This window comes from Magallana gigas, chromosome 7 (genome assembly GCF_963853765.1).
Source record: "Magallana gigas chromosome 7, xbMagGiga1.1, whole genome shotgun sequence".
In the NCBI taxonomy this organism is placed as follows: Eukaryota; Metazoa; Mollusca; class Bivalvia; order Ostreida; family Ostreidae; genus Magallana; species Magallana gigas.
The window spans coordinates 39679549-39703421 of NC_088859.1; the positions used below are offsets into that span (position 1 = coordinate 39679549).

Genomic DNA, 23873 nt, shown 5'->3' on the forward strand with positions numbered 1-23873 from the left:
TATTCAAGACATTGTTCAAGAGACAATGTAAATAGTTTTACAATATAATAACAATTCTTACATTTTTCATTCCAAATAACCAATTAGAATTACTTCATAGCATGTATGTGAGCTACAAGTGTAATTTTGAACAATTTTTATTCTTGCAATAAGCATTGTTAAACAATCATAAGAATTCAAAACACACCACTTAGAAGTACGGTTTAAATATACTCAACAAAAATTCATGGCTTAATTGATAGCAAATTTATTTCATAACTTTAGCTGATACATGAAAATGTATAAGCACTTCAAATTGGGCATAAAAAGTAAACGTTTTCCCATTGATAAAATACATTCATTTGAAAAGGACTATAAATTTTCACTGATAGAGTAAAACAGACATATATTACCAGTAGGTATTTTCATTTTCAAATACACTAATGTAACTTTTACTTTGTCTCAGACATGGTTTGAATTTCAATCACAAAAATAATTTAACATTTTAACAAAGGGCTCATAGACCACATTACCCACCTGAACAATGCTCAAATAACCCAAGCAATCAGTTATGGGTCATAATTTAGATTCGTACTGAATTTTGTGTACTAAAATAGAATTAAAAATAAAAGTAAAATGGAAGCCCTGATTGATAAAGTGATATAGAATTCAGCATGACAAGTACGGTAAAACTTCATCATTATCATCATTATGCATGTAATGAGCTTGAGGGTAAGAAAGGTGCTGTAATGGTGCCAAGTTCAGCAAAATTGTCCTATCAGTAACAAAAACAGATACAAGAAAAACTTTGATCAGAAACTCTCACAAGAGCCTTCAGCTCAGCTGAGAGAAAAACCACAAAAATAGTAAATTATGCTTGCAGAAAGAAATAAATGTACCACATACATTTGTAACGACTCTTGTAACAATAAAGACAAAGTAAATTTTCTTTTTGAAATATCTTTAAACAAAACATGCTATTTAAATAACAGTGTTCATGAAACACACAGTAGGGGCAAATAAGTTTTCCAATGACTGTTTTATAAAAAGTATACATGTCTATTAGACTTGAAATTTTCTTTTGTATGTGTGACAGCTGTGTTAGTTTCTATCCCTAGTCAGCTGTCTATTCAGGTCCACTGGAGCTGTTTCACTCTCGGAGCTACTGCTTTCATGACCCTCCCACCTATCCTCATATCTATTGTCACGCTCCGCTGCATGTTCCACATCCCCTACATTAATTTCATGTGCAGCAAGCTGAACAATTTCATCGTCATCATCACTGTCATCTAAATTAACATTGAATTCATCTATCACAGGGTCACTAACTGCATTGAATACATAGTCCTCGGCATACAGCTCAGACTGATCATCATGCATATCTTCACTTTCATCTTCACTACTTGAATTGATTGGTAACTCAGAGGAATACCCATTCATTAGTGCCTGAGAATTTTCTTCTTCATTCCTGTCCAAATTTGAAGATAGAATTCCAATATCATTAGTGTTGTTTTCTCTCTCTATGCTAGCACTGCTGCTGCTGTTATTCAGGTTGGATGCCTCGTTAATAACTTCCACATCATCTTCACAGTATCTCTCCAGGTCTGAATGAGTGGACTGGAAGTTTTCCACATCAGCTCTCTCGGGCTCCTCCGGGTTTTCATCTGTGTCGTCATTCGAGTCCACCTCTGTGTTGTCCAGCACCTCCCCTTCTCCAAGCTCTCCTAGACTATTGGCTATTCTTTTGTATCTCGTCTCTCTTAACACACCTTTAGCACGCTGTGTCTTTGGATGATCTGGCCCTAATATCTCTTCACTTACTCGAGCCCACTTTTTGAAGTACTCGTACGCTTTCTTATAGTCATTATTATCCTCGTATACAATTCCAATGTTAATGTACAGTCTTGATGTCAAGATGTGGTACTCCCCATACATTTGCATGCACAGATCTTTTGCAGTGTTGTACAACTGTAATGAAGATAATTAGTAAGGCATATCTAATAACAATAAAAGAACACATCAAACACTACATATACAATGATTTCTTATGATAGTTGAAGTGTTGTTTGTGGTTAACTATATTTCATAGCATATAACATTGCAGTAGCAGGTGTTGTACCTTTAACTGTTCCATGCTACCCCTAGGTGCCAATACCCCTTTAGTCATCTGTGCCTCTGCATAATGTCCCATGTCATTTAACTGAAATTTAAAACAGATATATGTACATCAAATGGGTCAAGAGCTGAGGTGTTACTAATAAATATTCCAATTAAAAAAAATTCACAGTGACCTTGAGAGTTTTATGCAAATGAGAACAAAGCCAGAGGCGAGTTCAACAAAGCGAGCGCTCACCAAAATACCCTATACCTGCAACACAAATTTTGGCGATTGATTGTGAGCACTCACTCTGTTGAACTCTACAGTCTTACCTCTTCAAATATTTCCAGGGCTTTGTCGATGTATTTATTTCCTACAGCTAAGGCTTCTTCTCCAGAGAGTTCAGTTCCCCCTCCACAAGCCTCCCAACTCTCCATGTTAAAAGCCAGCTTCATAAAACTCATTCCTAACTTAAACTGTTGAACCAAAATATCAGTAATCAGGTGCATTAATGTATTCATTTATTCATAACCCAGTAAAACAAATGTTTCTTAATGCAAACAACATTTAAAGAGAGATTGATTTGATCGAATATTAATACCACAATTTAGTCCTTTGTATTGTATTATCATTTGATTAATATACATGTACTTCATACTTTATGATAGTTTCCTGGCAAGGTTTTCCTTAGAGCTATAGATTTCTTTCCATAATGAATAGTCATCCTGAGATCAGGAATCTGACTTGGGCTGACAAAATCATTCAGCTTCAGTTTCTGTGCAAATAAAGAAATGAATATGCAGTGCAACTACTGTACATAACTATATGTTAAATTGAGTTGCTCTGTGTCATAGTACATGTACTGTATAACTGTTCATAAATTAAAGACAGGATAGGTACATGTACATATAAATTCAAAATTAATTTATTCTGGTAAAATATCTTTTCAGGGATATTTTACATGTACATGTACCGGTAATTTAAATTTTAGTAGTTATACCTCATCATAGATCTCCGCCATAAGGGCATAAAGTTCTACCATTCGATGAGGTCGGGCCCCTAGTTCCTTTTCTTCTATTTTTAGTGCTGTTTTTAACAACTCCAGAGCTTCTTGATATTTTCCTGCTTGAATTCTGCAAAAAAATTACATGAATGTAATATGTCCCTTCAGTGTTCCAATATGTATGTCTTTGGTGTTCAAGGATTACATGTATGTAAATTACTATGAATTACATCCACATGCAATGAAAACTTACACAACTCTGCAAACTTTTTCATATCTAATAGAAATTGCCTCTTCATCCACAGCCTCATCCTCTTCATACATCTTCAGAGCTTTGTCATACATGGAGATCATCTCCAATGCTTTTCCAACCTGTTCAAAGGAGTAGTACAATATAATCAGGTGAATATGTGTAGACATAATCTTAAATATATTCTATTCAGTGAAACAAAGAACTGGTAGTTTTGAAATAATTGAAAGAGTAAATATCCAAAATGAAAGCACAATTTGATTATATTCACTGCAAACGTTTTCGCCATTGCTGGCTCTTCAGGCAGCTATTTAGTCATTTGTACATAAATTGCCAGAAGAGCCAAGAATGGCAAAAACATATGCAGTGAATGTGGTCGAATTGTGTTTTCATTTTGGATATTACTATTCAGTGAATACAATCACATGAATGTGGATACATGTGTTAAAACAAATTACATGTATATGAACCACCTCCTGACAGTAAACACTTTATGATAAAGTCTACAGCAGCTTCAACTTTTATAACTAGCAGGTAGTAAAATGACTTAAAATTAAAAGGAAAAAATTACATGTTTCATAAAATCATAAACATGTATTAATGAAGTGGAAGTTTGACTGACTACAAACCTTTCTCCAATATCCTAGCAGTTTTGAGCTGTATTCCTCATTATACAAAACATCAAACACCTTCCAATCACAGAGGCAGTGACTAAGTCTGTATTTATCTTCTAAGCACACTAATTGGTATAAATATTCCTAAAAACAGAATATTTATGTATACTATTAGATATTTTGATATTTTTCACTGATAGGATGAAATTGTAACAATTGTATTTAAGCTTTTCATTAAGCAAAAGGATTACTGGTATTTACAACAAAATGCCCATTTACTACATTGTTCATCCAAGTAAGAGTTTTATTTCTTTATGAGAAATTCTAAATGCGAAATGGGGGGGGGGGGGGGGGGGGTTAACAGCATGAAAAAAATAAAACTGATATGCACAAGAGTCAGAATCAACACTTTCTTGCTAGTACATACATGTATTATCACAAATCTAGAGAAGAAAATTTATTAAAAGAAATTTCCCTTAATTAGACTGAAGTACTTTTATGTAATACAGGTAATTGGCAACCCTTCCAAAGCCCATATTATAATACAAGAGGCCCATGGGCCACATCGCTCACCTGAGGAACAATAGGTATGATAAAGTCACCTTAATGGAGTCATAAAACAAACAATCTGGACAATGTACAATAATACATGTAGATCCTGTATAAATAAAATCCATTTCCCCCCTGGATATTCTTATGTTCTAACAGGATGATTTTGTAACGTGCAAGGGGGTCACTGCCTGTGATCCTTGCGGGCCCGTACCGTAGATAGACTGGGATAGCCCCGATTGCTGCCAACTCAACTCAACGTTACACAGACAGGGAAACTCAACTCAATGTTACGCAGGCAGGGAAGACCGCACACCTACGCAACTCAACAGGTACCAACGTTAACGCAAGCAGGCATACTTGCCAACTGACCCGATTTCGTCGGGTCACACCCGATTTTTCAACCCTCCACCCGATTATTTTTTTATGACCCGGCGGGTCAAGCTTTTCACCCAATTTTTGTCGAACAACCCGAATAACTTCTGATTTCCGGATTTGGTTCATAAATTATGTAGCGCATTGGACATCCAGTTATGAACTCAAGCTGAGCTTACGTAAACAATGCCGATGGCTATTACAGCTAAGTAATTGTTAGGCTTAATTATTATCGCGAGTTGTTTTGACAAACCGAGGGTTAAAATCATTAAGTGCGATGGCTTCCAAAAGCAAGAGATCTTTATCGGGGCCAGCGGAATCAAAACCAAAAACGACTTTTTTTCCATACACAAAGTAATCCGAAGCTTTTGGAAAAATAACATTTAGAGGAAGTGTGATCTTAGAAACTCATGTATTTTTAGAGACAATAATAAATGATAAAAAAAAAAATAGCACTCAGAAGCAAAAATTTGACAAACCTGCCTTAATAGTAAAGACTCTTTCTTGTGCTGCCAAACAGTAATACTGATTCAGAAAGAGCTTTAGCATTGTTAAAAAATCACACTTTTCGCTCGGAGCCTAATAATAAAAATTAAATAACCCTACTGTCTTGTAAATTTACCCGGTCTGTTGATTGCTTTGAGTACATACCAACATTGGAAGTATTAAACAATTCAAAATTAGCAACTGTTAGTAATACAATGCTTCATTGAAATAAAATATTACACACATATTTTAACACATTTTTGTTGTATACACCTTTGAAACTAATAGTAAATATGTCGTGAATGTCATTACGCGCTATGACCAGATTTTTTACTTTCCAAATCTGGTCATGACCAGATTTTTACATGTTGGAGGTTGGCAAGTATGCAAGCAGGGATTGCGGCACACTGCACTAGAAAGGCCAGAACACCAGCAGGGATGACCACACACTAGTGCTCTGCTGCAACCACCACCATTACAAGCAGGGATGACCGCATTCTTGTATTAATGCGATACAGGGCAGGAATGACCACATACTCTGTATTGTAGGTTAGAAAACACAAAATTAGATAGAGCAGGGATGTTCACACACTCAATCTCTCCCCACGTGTTCAAGTTTAACCCCAAGCAGTCACTCAATGTAACTCATTAGACACTGTCCCTATATACGTGCCAGCCTAAAATAATTCATAGTATCTAAAAATTGGAAATCAAAAATAAACAAACTAATCCGCCCTAACCCAAAAATACTTATGCAGAACAACTTATATACATTGAATATTAAGTATTGTATAAAAATAATCATCACAATAATTGGATAACAGTGGATGCATTAATTAAAATAATCAAGAATCAATAAATCAAGGGCAATAACTCAATACAGTAATACAAAAAGATTCTAATGAAAAAATAGCTGCCTGCTTCAATTTTATAGTCATATCACATGTTGAGTATTGCAGTTCTCAAAAAGATCCTTTACAATTGTTTATATATATGGGATATTTAGCTACATCAAACTCTGAACCTTCTTGTGAGACCAAAGAATTGTCCTGGAGCCAAAGTCTTAGCAATTACAAAGAATCATCTTGCTGATTAGTTTCTGAGAAGAAGATTCTTAAAGATTTACTCCATATATTCATATGTAAAACTTTAACGCCCCCCCCCCCCCCCCAATGTGGCCTCACCCAACCCCCAGGGATCATGATTTTCACAACTTTGAATCTACACTACCTGAGGATACTTCCACACAAGTTTCAGCTTTCTTGGCTGATTAGTTTCTGAGGAGAAGATTTTTAAATATTTACTCTATATATTCCTATGTACAACTTCGACCCCCCATTGTGCCCACCCTACCCCAGGGATCATGATTTTCACAACTTTGAATCTAAACTGCCTGAGGATGCTTCCACACAAGTTTCAGTTTTCCTGGCTGATTAGTTTCTGAGAAGAAGATTTTTAAAGATTTACTCCATATATTCATATGTAAAACTTTAACACCCCCCCCCCCAAATGTGGCCTCACCCTACCCCCAGGGATCATGATTTTCACAACTTTGAATCTACACTACCCGAGGATGCCTCCACACAAATTTCAGCTGTCCTGGCTGATTAGTTTCTGAGAAGAAGATTTTTAAAGATTTACTCTATATTTTCCTATGTAAAACTTCGACCCCCCATTATGGCCCCACCCTACCCCTGGGGGTCATGATTTTCACAACTTTGAATCTACACTACCTGAGGATGCTTTCACACAAGTTTCAGCTTTCCTGGCTGATTAGTTTTTGAGAAGAAGATTTTTAAAGATTAACTTTATATATTCCTATGTTAAACTTCGACCCCCCATTGTGGCCCCACCCTACACCCGGGGGTCATGATTTTCACAACTATGAATCTACACTACCTGATGATGCTTTCACACAAGTGTCAGCTTTCCTGGCTGATTAGTTTCTGAGAAGAAGATTTTTAAAGATATACTCTATATATTCATATGTTAAAATTCGACCCCCCATTGTGGCCCAACCCTACCCCCGGGGGTCATGATTTTCACAATTTAGCATCTACACTTCCTGAGGATGCTTCCAAACAAGTTTCAGCTTTCCTGGTCTTATGGTTCATGAGAAAAAGATTTTTGAAAATTTCTCGAAAATTTTCATAAATGTTCCTAATTATCTCCCTTTGCAAAAGGGCGTGATCCTTAATTTTCACAACTTTGAATCCCCTTAGGCTAAGGATGCTTTGTGCCAAGTTTGGTTGAAATTGGCCCAGTGGTTCTTGAGAAGATGTTGAAAATGTGAAAAATTAACAGACAGACGGACGGACAGACGGACGGACGACAGACAAAATGTGATCAGAATAGCTCACTTGATCTTTCATCTCAGATGAGCTAAAAAAGCATTGGTTGATACAATTTAGAATCTACTCTAAATAAAAGCCTCCTTTCTTCTAAATATTGGCATTTATGGTGCAGTAGTTCTTTATAAAATTAGAATATCTTTAAGGCTAACCAACCTATTTTATTGTTTTTAACCTCCCCACTTGAAAAGGATGAAACCCTCTATTACACAAATTACAATTTCTGTTCATCTAACACTACTTTGTCTCGAGTTTATTTGAAATTGGCCATGTGGTTCTAGATAAGATGTAAAAAATATGGAAATTAAATTTACAGAGGACAAACTGACAGACTACAGGTGATCAAAACAGCTCACTTGAGGTTACGGCTAAGGTGAGCTTAAGAGCTACGTGACTTTCACAGATATATGATACATATAAATACTGGTAGCTTAATTGTACCTCTACATATCTGTCTAGGTTGTCTGTACTTTCAAAATATTTGGCAAGCATTTTATGCCACCAGTAAAAGTTATCCTCCTTTTCTGTTCCACTTTCATTTTCACCTTGTTTAAAGTACCTGAAACATAAACATTACACAGTGACTGTACAATAAATCAACATGTGTTATTTTCTATCTATTACCTAATCATTGTTATATTAAATTAGATTAAATATTTTTGTCTATTTTGTATGTGTATTCAGTTTTTCTTAGCTATAAAAACAAATCTATTTAATAAACTGCTGTCAATAGACTGCGATCTACATGTATCGGATCGCTGGTAAATAGATTGCAATCTATTGAACACTACATACTAATTTATAAAATAATCCTTGGGCAATAGAACACACTGAGCTGTTCCCTGCGGGAAAAATATTCTGGTCTATTGACTGCTCAGGCATTAAATACAATGTAATTGTATTCTGTCTTTACATGTTCATCTTAATTTACTCTATATCCACATAATTTTTAAAGAAAGATTTCATCAAATCATAAAATGTCTTTGAATGCCATTTCATTCTTTCTTGTTTAAAAAGAAATATACCGGTAATTGATAAAAATATAGCAGAAAAAAATATTCTGCAATGATCATACTGTAACTGTTTAAAAAAATATCAAAGTACTCTGACCTATTTTGAACAGCATGGTGAAGAGTTTGGTGATACAGATTTAATCTCCCTTTGCCAGACTTTCCACACGGTGTGAGAAATGGCTGCAGTTGTGATAACAAAGCATTCCACTTCTCATCAGGAAGAGGTAGATTTTTTTTGGAAATTTCTTTTTCTGAGGATTCTTTCTCCTCTACAATAAATATCTTGAATTATATATTAATATTATAATAACATAAATTGCAAGTGTCCTCCACACTCATTGACTGACATTTTTTATGCCCATAATATGTCATAACCTGAAGATTTAAATGTCTTGAGAAAATGTTTTTATCAATCACTTTGTCAAACTATCATTCAGTGGATAAAGCATCCAACTTTTGAACCACAGGTCTATGGTTCAAATATGACAAGAGGCCCATGGGCCACATCGCTCACCTGAACAGCAGTTCCTTGTAACATTACATTTCGTAGCATATGCTTTTTCTATTTTAAACATTGAACCCCTTTCTTGGGACCCAGTTATGGTCCGAGGTTTATGGTTGGCTTGAACAACATAAACAGTAACATAGGAATGAAAATGTGTAGCACTGCGGTAGGACCGCACGTACACAACCTGAAAAACTGAACGTAGCAGAGTTCCACTTCAAGAGAAATAACTCTCAGACTGTACAGAACATCAAGAAAGATAACTCTTGGTTTCACTACATTAGAGTTTACACAATTTGAGGATCCTTGCATAATAATCTCACAAACTGTAGCATTATAGTTCTCGAGAAAAACTTTTTAAAAACATTTTCAATATATCTTTCTATGTTAAACTTTGAACCCCTCTTGGGGCCACAGTATTAGTCCAGGGCTAAAGTTTTAATTATTTGGAATCTACATTATTTAAGGATGCTTGCATAGTTATCTCACAAGCTGAAGCATTATAGTTCCCTAGAAAAAGATTTTTCAACATTTTCCCTCTATATTTCTATGCTAAACTTTGAACACCTCTTGGGGCCCCAGTATTAGATTGAGGTCACAGCTTTTATAATTTCGAATCTACACTATTTGAGGGTGCTTACGTAGTTATCTGACAAATTGATGCATTGTAGTTCTCGAAAAGAAGATTTTTAAACATTTTCCATATATACCGGTACTTCTACATTTAACTTTATACCCATCTTGGGTCCCTAGTATTAGTCCAGGGGTCACTATTTTAAAACTGTCGAACCTTCATTATCCAAGGTTGTATGCATGATAGTATTCTCACAAATTGAGGCATTGTAGTTCTCGAGAAGAAGATATTTTAACGTTACCTTTATATTTCTATAATAAACTTTGACCCCATCTTGGGGCCCCAGTATTGGTCCGGGGGTCACGATTTTACCAATTAGGAATCTACATGAGCGAAGGCATAGAAATTCCACAAACTAAAACATTGTAGTTCTTGAGAAGAAAATTTTTAAACTTTTCCTTTATGTTTTTTAAAATATTTAAATTTTGAACCCCTCTTGGTGCCCATCAATTGTCCAGGAGTTACAATTTTTTGAATCTACATTATTTAAGGATGTACATGTATGCATAGTAATATCCCAAACAGTTGCACTATAGTTCTTGAGAAGAAGATTTTAAAACATTTTCCTATATATGTTAAAATCTAAACCCCTACTGGGGCCCCACTTTTTGTTCAAGGGTCACAATTTTTACAATCTTCACTATATATACAACCGTTTGTGTATGTATTGGCATTTTTGGTGAAGTGGTTTTTGAGAAGAAAATTTTTAAACATTTTTCATATGTAGTTCTATGTTAAACTTTGAACCCCGCTTGGGGCCCCAGTTTTGATTTGAGGGTCACGATTTCTACAATTTAGAATCTTCATTATACATACAAGCTTTTGTGTAAATATTGGCATTTCTGGTGCAGTGGTTCTTGAGAAGAAGATTTTTTAAACATTTTCCGAAGGTATATCTATGTTAAACTTTGAACCCCGCCTGGGGCCCCAGTTTTGGTCCGAGGGTCACGATTGTTACAATTTAGAATCTTCACTATATATACAAGCTTTTGTGTAAATATTGGCATTTCTGGTGCAGTGGTTCTTGAGAAGAAGATTTTTTAAATATTTTCCTAAGGTATATCTATGTTAAATTTGAACCCCGCCTGGGGCCCCAGTTTTGGTCCGAGGGTCACGATTTTTACAATTTAGAATCTTCACTATATATACAAGCTTATGTGTAAATATTGGCATTTCTGGTGCAGTGGTTCTTGAGAAGAAGATTTTTAAAACATTTTCCTATGTATTTCTATGTTAAACTTTGAACCCCGCCTGGGGCCCCAGTTTTGGTCCAAGGGTCACGATTTTTACGATTTAGAATCTTCACTATATATAGAAGTTTTTGTGTAAATATTGGCATTTCTGGTGCAGTGGTTCTTGAGAAGAAGATTTTTAAAACATTTTCCTATGTATTTCTATGTTAAACTTTGAACCCCGCCTGGGGCCCCAGTTTTGGTCCGAGGGTCACGATTTTTACAATTTAGAATCTTCACTATATATACAAGCTTTTGTGTAAATATTGGCATTTCTGGTGCAGTGGTTCTTGAGAAGAAGATTTTTAAAACATTTTCCTATGTATTTCTATGTTAAACTTTGAACCCCGCCTGGGGCCCCAGTTTTGGTCCGAGGGTCACGATTTTTACAATTTAGAATCTTATTTCTGGTGCAGTGGATCTTGAGAAGAAGATTTTTAAAGACATGCACCCTATACTTACTGTTTCGCAATTATCTCCCTTTTGAAAAGGGCTGTGCCCTTTATTTTTACAATTTATAACCCCCTTTCCATAAGGATGCTTTGTACCAAATTTGGTTAAATTTGGCCCAGTGGTTTTTGAGAAGAAGTTGAAAATGTGAAAAGTTTACAGACGGACGGACAGACAGACAGACGGACGGACGGACGGACGGACGACGGACAACGGGTGATCAGAAAAGCTCACTTGAACCTTCGGTTCAGGTGAGCTAACAAGGTCTTCTGTTTAGATTAAATGCAATAGAAATTTTGAAAATTAGATTTTTTAACAAAATTGCTTTTTCCTGTCTTTTTCTTATTATACACATACAAGAATATTATATCTTTAAATGATACACTGGTATGTGTAGATGATAGAAACACATTCCCAAAGATTTTGAGGGTCGTTAGTAGGTAATATCTTTGAATCATGTCGTGATATAGGACAAGTTAACAGATTAATGATAAATCGAAAACTATCTGGCATATTCGGTTTATTAGACCTTTTTCATCGAATTCTGAAGGCGGCATTAAAGTTGCTGAATTCCCAAGTAACTGTCGTAACTCTTTCTCCATCAGCCCTGCCGAAGATGCCTCCAGTAAACAAATGGTGGCCATTGTTAAATCCCGCTCACTGGAACTCTCAAATCTTTTCAACACAGTTTCCATTAAACTACAAAACGTAATGCATTAAGTCTTAAAAGAGCAATTTCAGAATCCACGAATGCAAATTGAAGGCACTCGTGCATCATTACAACCTAAGTTGAAGCAATGGCTATACTTTATATCCACTTACTTGAGAAGACCTTCTGGTAAAGATTCAATTCTTTTGTCAATGTCTTCCGAATTTTCCAAAGCACGAAGTTCTTCACATACAACTGTCAGCCACAGAGGATTACAGGAAGATTCCTTCCTCATGATTTTCACCATCTGATTTTCAGAAATTGTTTTCCCATATCCTTGTAACTTATCAGTCACAATTTTCTACAAAGTAGGACATTGAAGCACATTTATTCCACAGTAAAAAATTTAAATTTCTGTTCATCCATGAGATCTCTACTTCTTTTTGACACATACATGTAGTTTTAAACATCAAAATATATGATCAGAATTAAATCTAATTGTATAGAACATTAAAAAATTTAATTATTAATTACTTTTACCTTTTAAACTCTGCAAAGATATCAATAAATTACCACATACTGTAAAACTTGTTTTATACAGATACAGCGAAATCTTAAACATAGCTAAATTTGTGGAGTCCTCAGCAAAATTCTTAACAAGCCTTGCAAACTTTTACATGCAACTATAACTAATTCATTATAACGAATAAACGGATATAAAGAACTGACTTTGAGATCCGTAAAGATGAACAATAATGGAATTTACATCTATCATAATGAATTGTTTTATAGTTTTAAAACCAATAGACATATTGACTTGTTTGAATTAATTTTATTTCACAAAAATTCCTATATTTACATGTACCATCCAAATATTTAATGTATATAGAGAAGGTATATTATTTCATGTCCTCAGTAACCACAAATGGTAGTCACCTTGAAGAAAAAGTGTAAGGTGTATATGGTGAATTTGCTTAACTTATTACCAAATGAATTTGTTATAAGGTATAACGAATTACGGATATAACAAAGTAAATCCACTGGTCCCTAGGACTTTGCTACAACCGAGTTTTACTATACAGTACAGTATATCAAATACGCCTTGTAGATACAGCAATTAGAATAAGTAAAAACCTTTCTAGAATCCAGGTGCAATAATGGTATGGCACACTCTATAGGCTTTGTCTCTCTGCTAACCAATGTCTTGTGTTGAACAAAATCTGTCAGAATGGAAAATACACATCGCACTTGGGGGGCTAGTTTTCTTGGTAGCCATGACATGACTCTTGCTGCCTGTTCATCTGCAAACTGTTGGTAGGAATGTTTGTAAAGATACCATTAGAGAATTAATATATCAGCATTACTTTTTCAGTTTTTCAAATAGGATCATCTGTTACTCTGAAATATCATTAAAATTTGTGGGTAAACTTTAACATTTTATTTGTTCATGCACTACAAATTTAATAGCCGTATAAAGATATCGGTACATTTTAGTTTGTTTTTTTTACCTGATGTAGAGCATCAATAAACAATATCATAGGTTTTGTGTTAGGATTGGACAAAAGGCTACAACACATCTGGGCAGTGGCATCCATTCCGCGTGGAATGTTGTTGTCCTGAAAGATAAAGAATATAGTTCTGCCATTAGTTTGTGTTTATTATGCCTCTGTGAATATTTTCTATGTAAAATTACAACAAATAAACATGCTATTCTATCTAACAGTGAAACAGTTTCCGTGCTATCTGCCCATGGTGAATAATCATCGAAACTATTCACCATCGGCATTCAATTTCCCTCCCTTTTAAACACGGAACACCTCTGACGTAATCCGATCCCAACATTGAATTCAAAGTCCAATAACTCTAATTTGTTTATCATCAAGAAATTCTGCATCGCCGACAAATAAAGTTTTCTTCGGTATAATACCATACCTTAAGTATTCACTGACAATTCAGACGATAACAAGTTTATTGTCCCCCTCGACAGCAACTATTTCACAAGGCGAGAATAGTTGCTGTCTTGGGGGACAATAAACTTGTTATCGTCCGAATAGCCAGTAAATAGGTATATAATAACATACAGTGTACATTCAAATAGCATCAATTGTCAAAGATGAACAATAACTTAAATGACCAGTTCATATAAACATTAAGATCAGTTTTTGAAAGTTAAATATAAGTATGTAATGTAATTATATATATATAGAAAATTTTTTATTCGAAAGAACACCTTACATTTAAGACCTCCATTTCTATAAGCAGTCTCTTTAACATGGACTCCAAGCAATTAGATCCCGGAACAGATCCAGTGAAATGAAAGAACACATTCCATCGCTGTCCATTGGGTCTAAAAAATAATAATCAACAGAAATCTGTACATATTTTTTTCTCTTCATGTAAAAAAAACATTCAATTCCAGATCCAGATTGTTATCATGTTACAGATACATGTATTTTCAAATAGATTGATTGATGTTTTGCAGTTATAATAGGAATCTGTTGATTGGAGTTGATCTGCTGTGGATTTGTAGATTACCCAGGGAACTCCTCATCCTGGACTTTGTTGTAGATGGAGAAGGCTGCTTGACAGAGAATGGACGACTTTCCAGCCCCGGCATCTCCCAAAATCAACAATGGCACATCCTTGTCCTCAATTTGGATATAGTTCTCTATCTATAAATTCAATTTTAAGTTTCAGTGAAAACAATAACTATCCTATTGTTTGATATGCACATATCTATATGTATGTATATGTAAGTATATATGTGCATACATAATGCAGAGCAAACCATTGATTACATTTCTAATGATCTCGTCTCGTCCCAGCACGTGTTGGCTTTTGTTTTTCATGTACTCTAAATGCTCCAACTTGCTGGGAATGTCATCAGACAGAAACAAGCGAGGCTGCTCTCCAAAATAATCAAATGAGATCCTTTGTTTACAAAAGTCCATAATCTGCAAAATATCAAGCAAAAATCTACATGTAAATAACAGCAAAGAAGAAAATATATACAATCTGTCTCCTGTATCATAAAATATGGGTACACAAACATATTTCTTCAAAATCAGATAATTATTATGTTTAGGTTTAACTTACCATTGTTTTGAAGGAAGAACTGAAAATAAGCTGAGGTTTTCTAGCAGTATTTCTTGAAGTATCACAGTATGTGGCAGAGTATTTCAATATTCTCTTAGCCTGAAAAAAAAATCAAAAATCAAATTTCTTGTAACTGTTGTTTTAAAATGTTATATCCAGATATCTTATATTATAATTCAATTCATTTATTGACGATTAACATGTCGGCATACAGTCATGAATATGAGTTACATAAAACAAAACATCAAACATAAGTATGCAAAAGATAAACATTAACTTATATATCTTCATTGGACAAAATATTGGGGGAACAAAACTATCATAATTATTTAAAATTTAGTAGAATGATTACAATTTAAATATCCTGTAAATGCAATGATGAGTATGAGAAACAGTTCTTTCATTCAGAAATGAAGATTTACATATATGGGCCTATGTAATAGGGGAGTTAAACAAAGGCTGGTGTTAATACTCTTCCTTACAGGGATCTTTTTGGAAATCTTGTCCTCAAAGAGCTTCAATTTTTCTGATGCTGTACTTTTCTTCAGGAAGTAACTGGCTTCACTTTCTGGGATTTCATTTAAGAATGAGTCATCTCTGATCAGAAATAGAGCTGAAAAAATTTAATACATGTATAAAATCAAGCTGTAGACACGTATTCACATTGAGATTTATACATGCATAAAGGAATACATATACACTTTTTGTGCGTCTAAAGATGAAAGATTAGGGGCATAATATTTTCATCTCTTCTGTCTCATCTTTTTTACACTTGTTGCCCATCTGCCCATTTTTCAGAAAACACAATATATGTACATGTATTTATGCCCGAACGCATAGCAAGTAAGGGTGAATATTGAAATAAACTATATGTACTTCTTGTAAGATGTACTTCTTGTAAGCTATTCATAGCTTATAGTATATACCAGTATTATCATATCTGTAAGCTGTTTTTTACTGTATCTTATACAGTAATTTGTATTGTCCTGTCTGTAGGCTACTTATAGATCTTACAGTTCCAAATGTCCTGTCTGTGAGCTATCGATAGATTATCTTACAGTTCATATTGTCCTGTCTGTACGCTGCTTTCATGACTTCCAGATCTTCCACCAACAGTCCATAGGTCTCCATGTAGTCTTCCACCTCCTCATCCGGATACTCCTCCCACATAGGGATCCAGCCAATCGATTCACTGAGAACAACCAACACTCACTTTACAATAACACAATGTCAAATTCATCGTTCCAAAATCTATTTGACATTAAAAATATGTTTTCTTTATTCTTATAAATATGCACATTACCAAAATCTATGGTTACAATAAGGTGTAAGCATATGATTACTTCAGTATTATAACCCAGCCATTTATAACTTTTTATGTCTTATTTCATGTGAAACATGAATCAATTTACCTAGTAATGTTGATAAATATTGGCATGATGCTACTGTGGTAACAGTTTTCAATGCTGGTCTGGGCCTTTTCAAGTTCATCAACATGACGATACTGAGGAGATTTAGACCCCTAAACATACAAAAGTCAACATAGAAAAGAACCAATGTAAAATCATTAAGTGATACGCTATTCTTCAAAATAACAGTTGATATGAAACAATTACAACTAGTTCTATATGCATGCATGATTCTGTATGTGATAATACTGAGATTTTTAAAAGAACTTTATTTAAGGAATGAATTCAATATTTATTTGTTTTATACGATATAAAATGGTTTGGGGCAGTTTACGCTTTATAAACCGCGAAGCGGTTTATAAAAAAGCGTAAACTGTTGTAGGCAACATTCTTTATACAAAATAAAATAAATTTTTCAACCAATCAGAAAGCGTGTTACAACCAGAATTAAATTATTTTGGCACAAAGTTGTTTATACTAAATTTTAAGGACATATATTAAAATTTTCCACTCCTTCTACCAAGAAAGTTGAAGGTATCTTACATTAATAAGTTCTTCCTTTAAAATCAGTTTGAGACACTTACAGCATTTTGACCTTCAGAAAAACAACAATTTCAAAAGTATGATACATGTACCGTATATTTATTTGATAACAAAACTTACCCATTTTACAAATCTTTCCTTCAATGTTAAATCTTTACTAGCGCACCAAGTCTTCAACTCCGACAAAACCTTATCAATCAATAGATTAATGAAATAAAAATAGAAGTCCGTACTTTCAAAATCAACATTTTGTTTGTTTTGCTATAAATGTTGAAACACATTCAGTAACAATATAAAGTAGTTGATAACAACTGAGGCAATTAAAAATATAACTTTATACAAATCTTTGTTATGGTTAAAACACCTTTCAAAATAAGTAAAATACAAGAATATTATTCATGAAAATATGTGTGTACCTCTTGGTTCAAGTAATCTCTTTCTGAGTCAAACTCATCGGTAAAGGTTGTAACATACAGTTTAATTGGTCTCTTTCCTTTCTGAGACACATTTTTCTTGGGCTGAGATGGCCCCCATGTAGCCATGTCTCATTTTCAACTGGTAGTTATCACCTCTATGACAAAATGAAAAACTGTTACAATAGAAGCAAATTGATAATAACTACATAATCAGGTAATGATCAAAGAGTTATGTCCTTGACCTAAAAAATATCTCCTAAGATATATATATATTCGTTGCAGTTTATCCAAAGATCAAACAAGTGATAATGGTTTTGTTGTTCTAAATGCTTACAATAGATGAAATATCAAGAGCAACGAGCAATGTTGATCATAAACATGCAATCAACTGTGTATCAGGATTCATTCGAGAAATGCTGACCTTTTTACAATGGAGTTACATGTATCTATTGTCTGAAAGTTGGAGTGACAAATGAATATTTAACATATGCCTTTCGTAACAAATAAATTCGTTGATATATCCACAATATTCGTTTAGTTAACAGTCTTGCTTTTAAACCCTTTTTCTATACGCACTTATTAAGTTAATATATATAAAACGGTTGTTTGTTGTCAAATTAGGGTGTACACGAGACGCGATAGTACTCGATTCAGAATAAATATAATATTCATGCAATAGAAAACAGCTAGAAAATTATACTCTAACAAAAGACACAAAATATCTTACAAAGCAAGATAAAATTTTAAAAACCCAGCATCTAAAATAACTTGTTTACTTTTTTCTTCTCTTTGATTTTCTGACCTCCAACTTTGAAGAGTTCCATTCAGCAAGTGGTTAGTTTGATCCTTGATCATGGTTGATCCACTTTTCGTCTCATTTTTTAACTAAATAAAAAAAAAAAAAAAGCACTTACAATGTTCATTGTTTTAATTGATTTGCAACATTTAGCTGATAAGGCGGACGATATCCCCATCAAGTTTGGAACAAAGTAGACGAAGTATTTTCAAATATTTAAAAAAAAAAAACACCAAAAAAAAATTTGTCTATTGTACAACCGGTTAAATTTCCCCCTATTTTTACAACATGGGCATAAACACCAAAATTAAAAAAAATAATTCCAAAAGTTAAAAAGAAAAAAAGACAAAGCGTTGAATTTCGTAATATTAAACCTGATTGATACGCACGCAGGGACTTTAATTTGTTTTTATGAATAGCGATAACTTTTTGAAACACAGTTTAACCCCCCCCCCCCCAAAAAAAAAGAGAACCTTTCGTGTATAGACGTTTGGTCTTCTGAGTGAATATTCCCAGCTAGATTTATTAAAGAGGATACAAACGTTTTGAAAATACCGTGTCCCAAAACATATATTGTTAATCTGTCTGCATGTTCTTCTGGCATTGTTCCATATGATATAAAAATTGCTAGAATCAAACCATTGAATAAAAAATGTAATTCTATGGACAATGGCTTGTAGACAATAACTTGTCACTAAATTTTTGTAAAACTGAATGTATATTGTTTGGAATAATCAAAGTACTGAAGTACTGACGGGAGTTGATTTTATCAATTATCATTTATTTTAAAATCAACTTATCTTGCATGGCAATTAGTTTCTATTTTTTATAGTCTGTATTTGAATTACCCACTTTTTTAAAATATGAATTTTTAGACTTTTCCGACAGGAATTTCGAGAAGTCCCCATGCATATGAATGATGTTGTGTATATTTTAAGATAGATTTCAAACTATGTATTAGTAATCGAAACAATTCTAAAAAATTGTATGGATCCAAGCACTATTGATATCGAACTCTAGTCTCGATCAACCAGACGCTCGACTGTCTCCGTTAATCTTCCACAAGCAAGAGAGCCTGCTTGTCGGAGATTTACGGAGATGCCGAGCGTTTGGTTGAACGAGACTATATTAAACTCTGGCGTAGGAACACATTAGACTACAAAAATGTCTAAATTGTTCGTATTATATAAAATCTGGCTATTTTCAAAGTGTTTGTAGATAAGTTTCCTTGAAAAACAATGCTTCAGCATACATTACATCGAATTTTTCTATTATTTTCAAGAACTAAGTCTTGTCAGCGGTGATGATTTGTGCTTAGGTCCAAACACTGTTTTACTTTCGGTTTCCGCGAGTAACTGCATAGGAGAGTTGATTAAAATCAACTCCCAAAAACTTCTGAAATGTACAAGATTTTCATATTCGATGTAACGATCATATTATAAATTCCACAGACAAGGTAACATATCTAGGAGTTTTCATTAATCAATTTTTGAGTGGAGAATTTATTGGGGAGTTTATCGTGCAAATAGTAAATTTATAACAGGTTACATTTTATGTAGAGACAAGCTTGTTTCTAAGATTGTTAGGGTAACCGTTATTAAAATGTTGTTATGCGCCGCTCTAATATAATGTCACTTAGATTATGCGTGTTGTGCATGATACACTGGCTTGTCAAACTGTTTTAAAAAAAAATACATATATGTCTAAACAAAATGGTTAGGTGAATAGATATTATACCTATATCTCCATTTTATACTGTAAATTATAAAGTCAGACTTAGTTCACTTGATATTTTGAATGTTGAAGACGGGGTTCGACAGCTTAATTAGACTAAACCATGTACATAACATCTCTCATGCTAGTGCACCGTCTTACTTACATGAAAATTTTACACTGAGATCAACTGTGTCTGTAAGAAACACCAGAGCATCTTCAAATGAAGATATTTTTTTTACCTCGGGTCAAGACATGTCAAGCTGACACCTTTTACTATAATGGTACATGTATTAAAGACTGGAATTTTTTACCATCACATATTAAATGTACAAATGGAAAGAATGTTTTTAAAACAAAAGTAAAAAGGTTTGTTTTACGAAAGCATAGGCGTCAAAACCGGGGAGGCTAAGCCCCCCCCCCCCCCCCCCCGCTTTTTTTTTTTTGCAAAGTGCAAAGTTAGACATAACCATCAGGCACAAAGCATCAGGGAGAGGCCATCCCACCACTTTTTCTCGCTGCAAACATGATATCGATATTTCTTAAATTTACATGTAAAAAGTTGAAGTATCAGGAAGGTGTCGCCCCCGCATTTCTATGGCACGCCAAATTCACAAAAATGAGCTAAACATAGTTTCACAGTCGATAAACTAGGTTTAGGTTTATCGACTGTTAACTATAGTTTACGGATCGAAAACTATAGTTAACGACGTTAATCTATACTTCACGTCTGTAAACTATAATTAACGCGATAATCTATGTTTCACATTTGTAAACTATAGTTAACACTGAAAACAATCATTTGCGATTGTTAAACATAGTTTATCTGATAAATATAGTTTCAGAATTGTGAAACTATGATGAACAACTCTAAACTATAGTTCACGAACGCAAATTGTTATGTTTAGACATTAAGGCGCCAAATTCACAAAAATGTGATAAACATAGTTTTGCGTTTGTAAAGCATGGTATGGGACTTTGGCTCCTGCACAATTCTTGGACCTCACAAGCGGTTCAGAGTTTGATATAGGTTTATAACCCATATACATGTATAAAAGTTGTTTAGGATCTTTTTGAGAACTGCAATGGTCAACATGTGATATAATTATAAAAATTTCCTGTTAGAAAAGGGACTTGTTTATAAACATAAGAATATCCGGGGGGGGGGGGGGATAGATTTTTATTTATACAGGATCTACATGTATTATACCTCTTTGTCCAGATATTTTATATTACGACTCCATTAAGCTGTTTTTATCATGCCTATTGTTGCTCAGATGAGCAATGTGGCCCATGGGCCTCTTTTTTTAACGTCCAACTTTTTACTGCATACTAATTTCCTATACACCCTTTACAAAACCTGAAGACTGTAATGTAATGATGTTGTTCAAAAAAATTAACACCCTTTTAATAAATATGTTAATTGTGTAATTTGCGTTTCTTTGAATATATTTAACTAAATATTGTTCAATATAAAAAATATCTGATGGTTGCACTACATTGGATATTGTTTACACGCGAAATTGTATACTAAGTGCGCTATACCTCTTTCCAATGCTCAAATCTTATAATAATGAAAGGAAAACTGAGCAATACCCTACGCTTCCCCATTACTTGACAAACAAGAGGCCCATGGGCCACATCGCTCACCTGAACAGCAGTTCCTTGTAACATTACATTTCGTAGCATATGCTTTTTCTATTTTAAACATTGAACCCCTTTCTGGGGACCCAGTTATGGTCCGAGGTTTATGGTTGGCTTGAACAACATAAATAGTAACATAGGAATGAAAATGTGAAGCACTGCGGTGGGACCGCACGTACACAACCTGAAAAACTGAACATAGCAGAGTTCCACTTCAAGAGAAATAACTCTCAGACTGTACAGAACACAAGAAAGATAACTCTTGGTTCCACTACATTAGAGTTTACACAATTTGAGGATCCTTGCATAGTAATCTCACAAACTGTAGCATTATAGTTCTCGAGAAAAACTGTTTAAAAACATTTTCAATATATCTTTCTATGTTAAACTTTGAACCCCTCTTGGGGCCACAGTATTAGTCCAGTGCTAAAGTTTTAATTATTTGGAATCTACATTATTTAAGGATGCTTGCCTAGTTATCTCACAAGCTGAAGCATTATAGTTCCCTAGAAAAAGATTTTTCAACATTTTCCCTCTATATTTCTATGCTAAACTTTGAACACCTCTTGGGGCCCCAGTATTAGATTGAGATCACGGCTTTTATAATTTCGAATCTACACTACTTGAGGGTGCTGACGTAGTTATCTGACAAATTGATGCATTGTGGTTCTCGAAAAGAAGATTTTTAAACATTTTCCATATATACCGGTACTTCTACATTTAACTTTAAACCCATCTTGGGTCTCTAGTATTAGTCCAGGGGTCACTATTTTAAAACTGTCGAACCTTCATTATCCAAGGTTGTATGCATGATAGTAATCTCACAAATTGAAGCATTGTAGTTCTCGAGAAGAAGATTTTTTAACATGTTACCTTTATATTTCTTTAATAAATTTTGACCCCATCTTGGGGCCCCAGTATTGGTCCGGGGGTCACGATTTTACCAATTAGGAATCTACATAAGCGAAGGATGCATGCATAGAAATTCCACAAACTAAAACATTGTAGTTCTTGAGAAGAAAATTTTTAAACTTTTCCTTTATGTTTTTTAAAATGTTTAAATTTTGAACCCCTCTTGGTGCCCATCAATTGTCCGGGAGTTACAATTTTTTGAATCTACATTATTTAAGGATGTACATGTATGCATAGTAATATCCCAAACAGTTGCACTATAGTTCTTGAGAAGAAGATTTTAAAACATTTTCCTACATATGTTAAAATCTAAACCCCTACTGGGGCCCCACTTTTTGTTCGGGGGTCACGATTTTTACAATCCTCACTATGTATACAACCTTTTGTGTAAATATTGGCATTTCTGGTGCAGTGGTTCTTGAGAAGAAGATTTTTTAAACATTTTTCATATGTAGTTCTATGTTAAACTTTGAACCCCGCCTGGGGCCCCAGTCTTGGTCCGAGGGGCACGATTTTTACAATTTAAAATCTTCACTATATATACAAGCTTTTGTGTAAATATTGGCATTTCTGGTGCAGTGGTTCTTGAGAAGAAGATTTTTAAACATTTTCCTATGTATTTCTATGTTAAACTTTGAACCCCGCCTGGGGCCCCAGTTTTGGTCCGAAGGTCACCATTTTTACAATTTAGAATCTTCACTATGTATACAAGCTTTTGTGTAAATATTGGCATTTCTGGTGCAGTGGTTCTTGAGAAGAAGATTTTAAAAAAAATTTCCTATGTATTTCTATGTTAAACTTTGAACCCCGCCTGGGGCCCCAGTTTTGGTCCGAGGGTCACGATTTTTACAATTTAGAATCTTCACTATATGTACAAGTTTTTGTGTAAATATTGGCATTTCTGGTGCAGTGGTTCTTGAGATGAAGATTTTTTAAACATTTTCCATATGTTGTTATATGTTAAACTTTGAACCCCGCCTGGGGCCCCAGTTTTGGTCCGAGGGTCACCATTTTTACAATTTAGAATCTTCACTATATATAAAAGCTTTTGTGTAAATATTGGCATTTCTGGTGCAGTGGTTCTTGAGAAGAAGATTTTTTAAACATTTTCCTATGTATTTCTATGTTAAACTTTGAACCCCGCCTGGGGCCCCAG

The 23873-nt window shown here is 34.2% G+C and overlaps 1 protein-coding gene across 3 annotated transcripts; it reads right to left on the minus strand.

Annotated features, from left to right (window-relative positions):
• Positions 1 to 223: 223 nt before the first annotated feature.
• LOC105332171 (TPR repeat-containing protein DDB_G0287407) lies at positions 224 to 18545 on the minus strand. Of its 3 annotated transcripts, none has more exons than XM_066065820.1 (23): positions 18429 to 18545; positions 17653 to 17807; positions 17357 to 17425; positions 16697 to 16806; positions 16343 to 16476; positions 15767 to 15897; positions 15285 to 15383; positions 14987 to 15142; positions 14724 to 14860; positions 14424 to 14535; positions 13697 to 13804; positions 13323 to 13496; positions 12362 to 12549; positions 12069 to 12238; positions 8816 to 8987; positions 8147 to 8264; positions 3960 to 4088; positions 3334 to 3452; positions 3078 to 3210; positions 2736 to 2852; positions 2410 to 2553; positions 2099 to 2179; positions 224 to 1947 (listed from the first exon to the last, which is right to left on the minus strand). In XM_066065820.1, the coding sequence occupies exons 2-23, from the start codon at positions 17776 to 17778 to the stop codon at positions 1081 to 1083; spliced, it is 3594 nt and encodes a 1197-aa protein (XP_065921892.1). In that variant the 5' UTR covers positions 17779 to 17807; positions 18429 to 18545; the 3' UTR covers positions 224 to 1080. The 3 variants fall into 3 exon arrangements, with proteins under 3 accessions (XP_065921892.1, XP_019924431.3, XP_065921893.1); XM_020068872.3 differs by having other exon boundaries at positions 18380 to 18472; XM_066065821.1 differs by lacking the exon at positions 18429 to 18545 and adding an exon at positions 18074 to 18092.
• Between the last annotated feature and the right edge of the window lie 5328 nt (positions 18546 to 23873).

Bases quoted from the DNA above. Each gene is read 5' to 3' on its own strand.
- LOC105332171 (XM_066065820.1), bottom strand. From the start codon at position 17,778: ATGGCTACATGGGGGCCATCTCAGCCCAAGAAAAATGTGTCTCAGAAA. The intron at 2,554-2,735 runs GTATGAAGTACA...TTGGTTCAACAG, and splicing joins TGCCAGGAAACTATCATAAA to TTTAAGTTAGGAATGAGTTT. The intron at 1,948-2,098 runs GTACAACACCTG...TCTTCATTACAG, and splicing joins GTAGCATGGAACAGTTAAAG to TTGTACAACACTGCAAAAGA.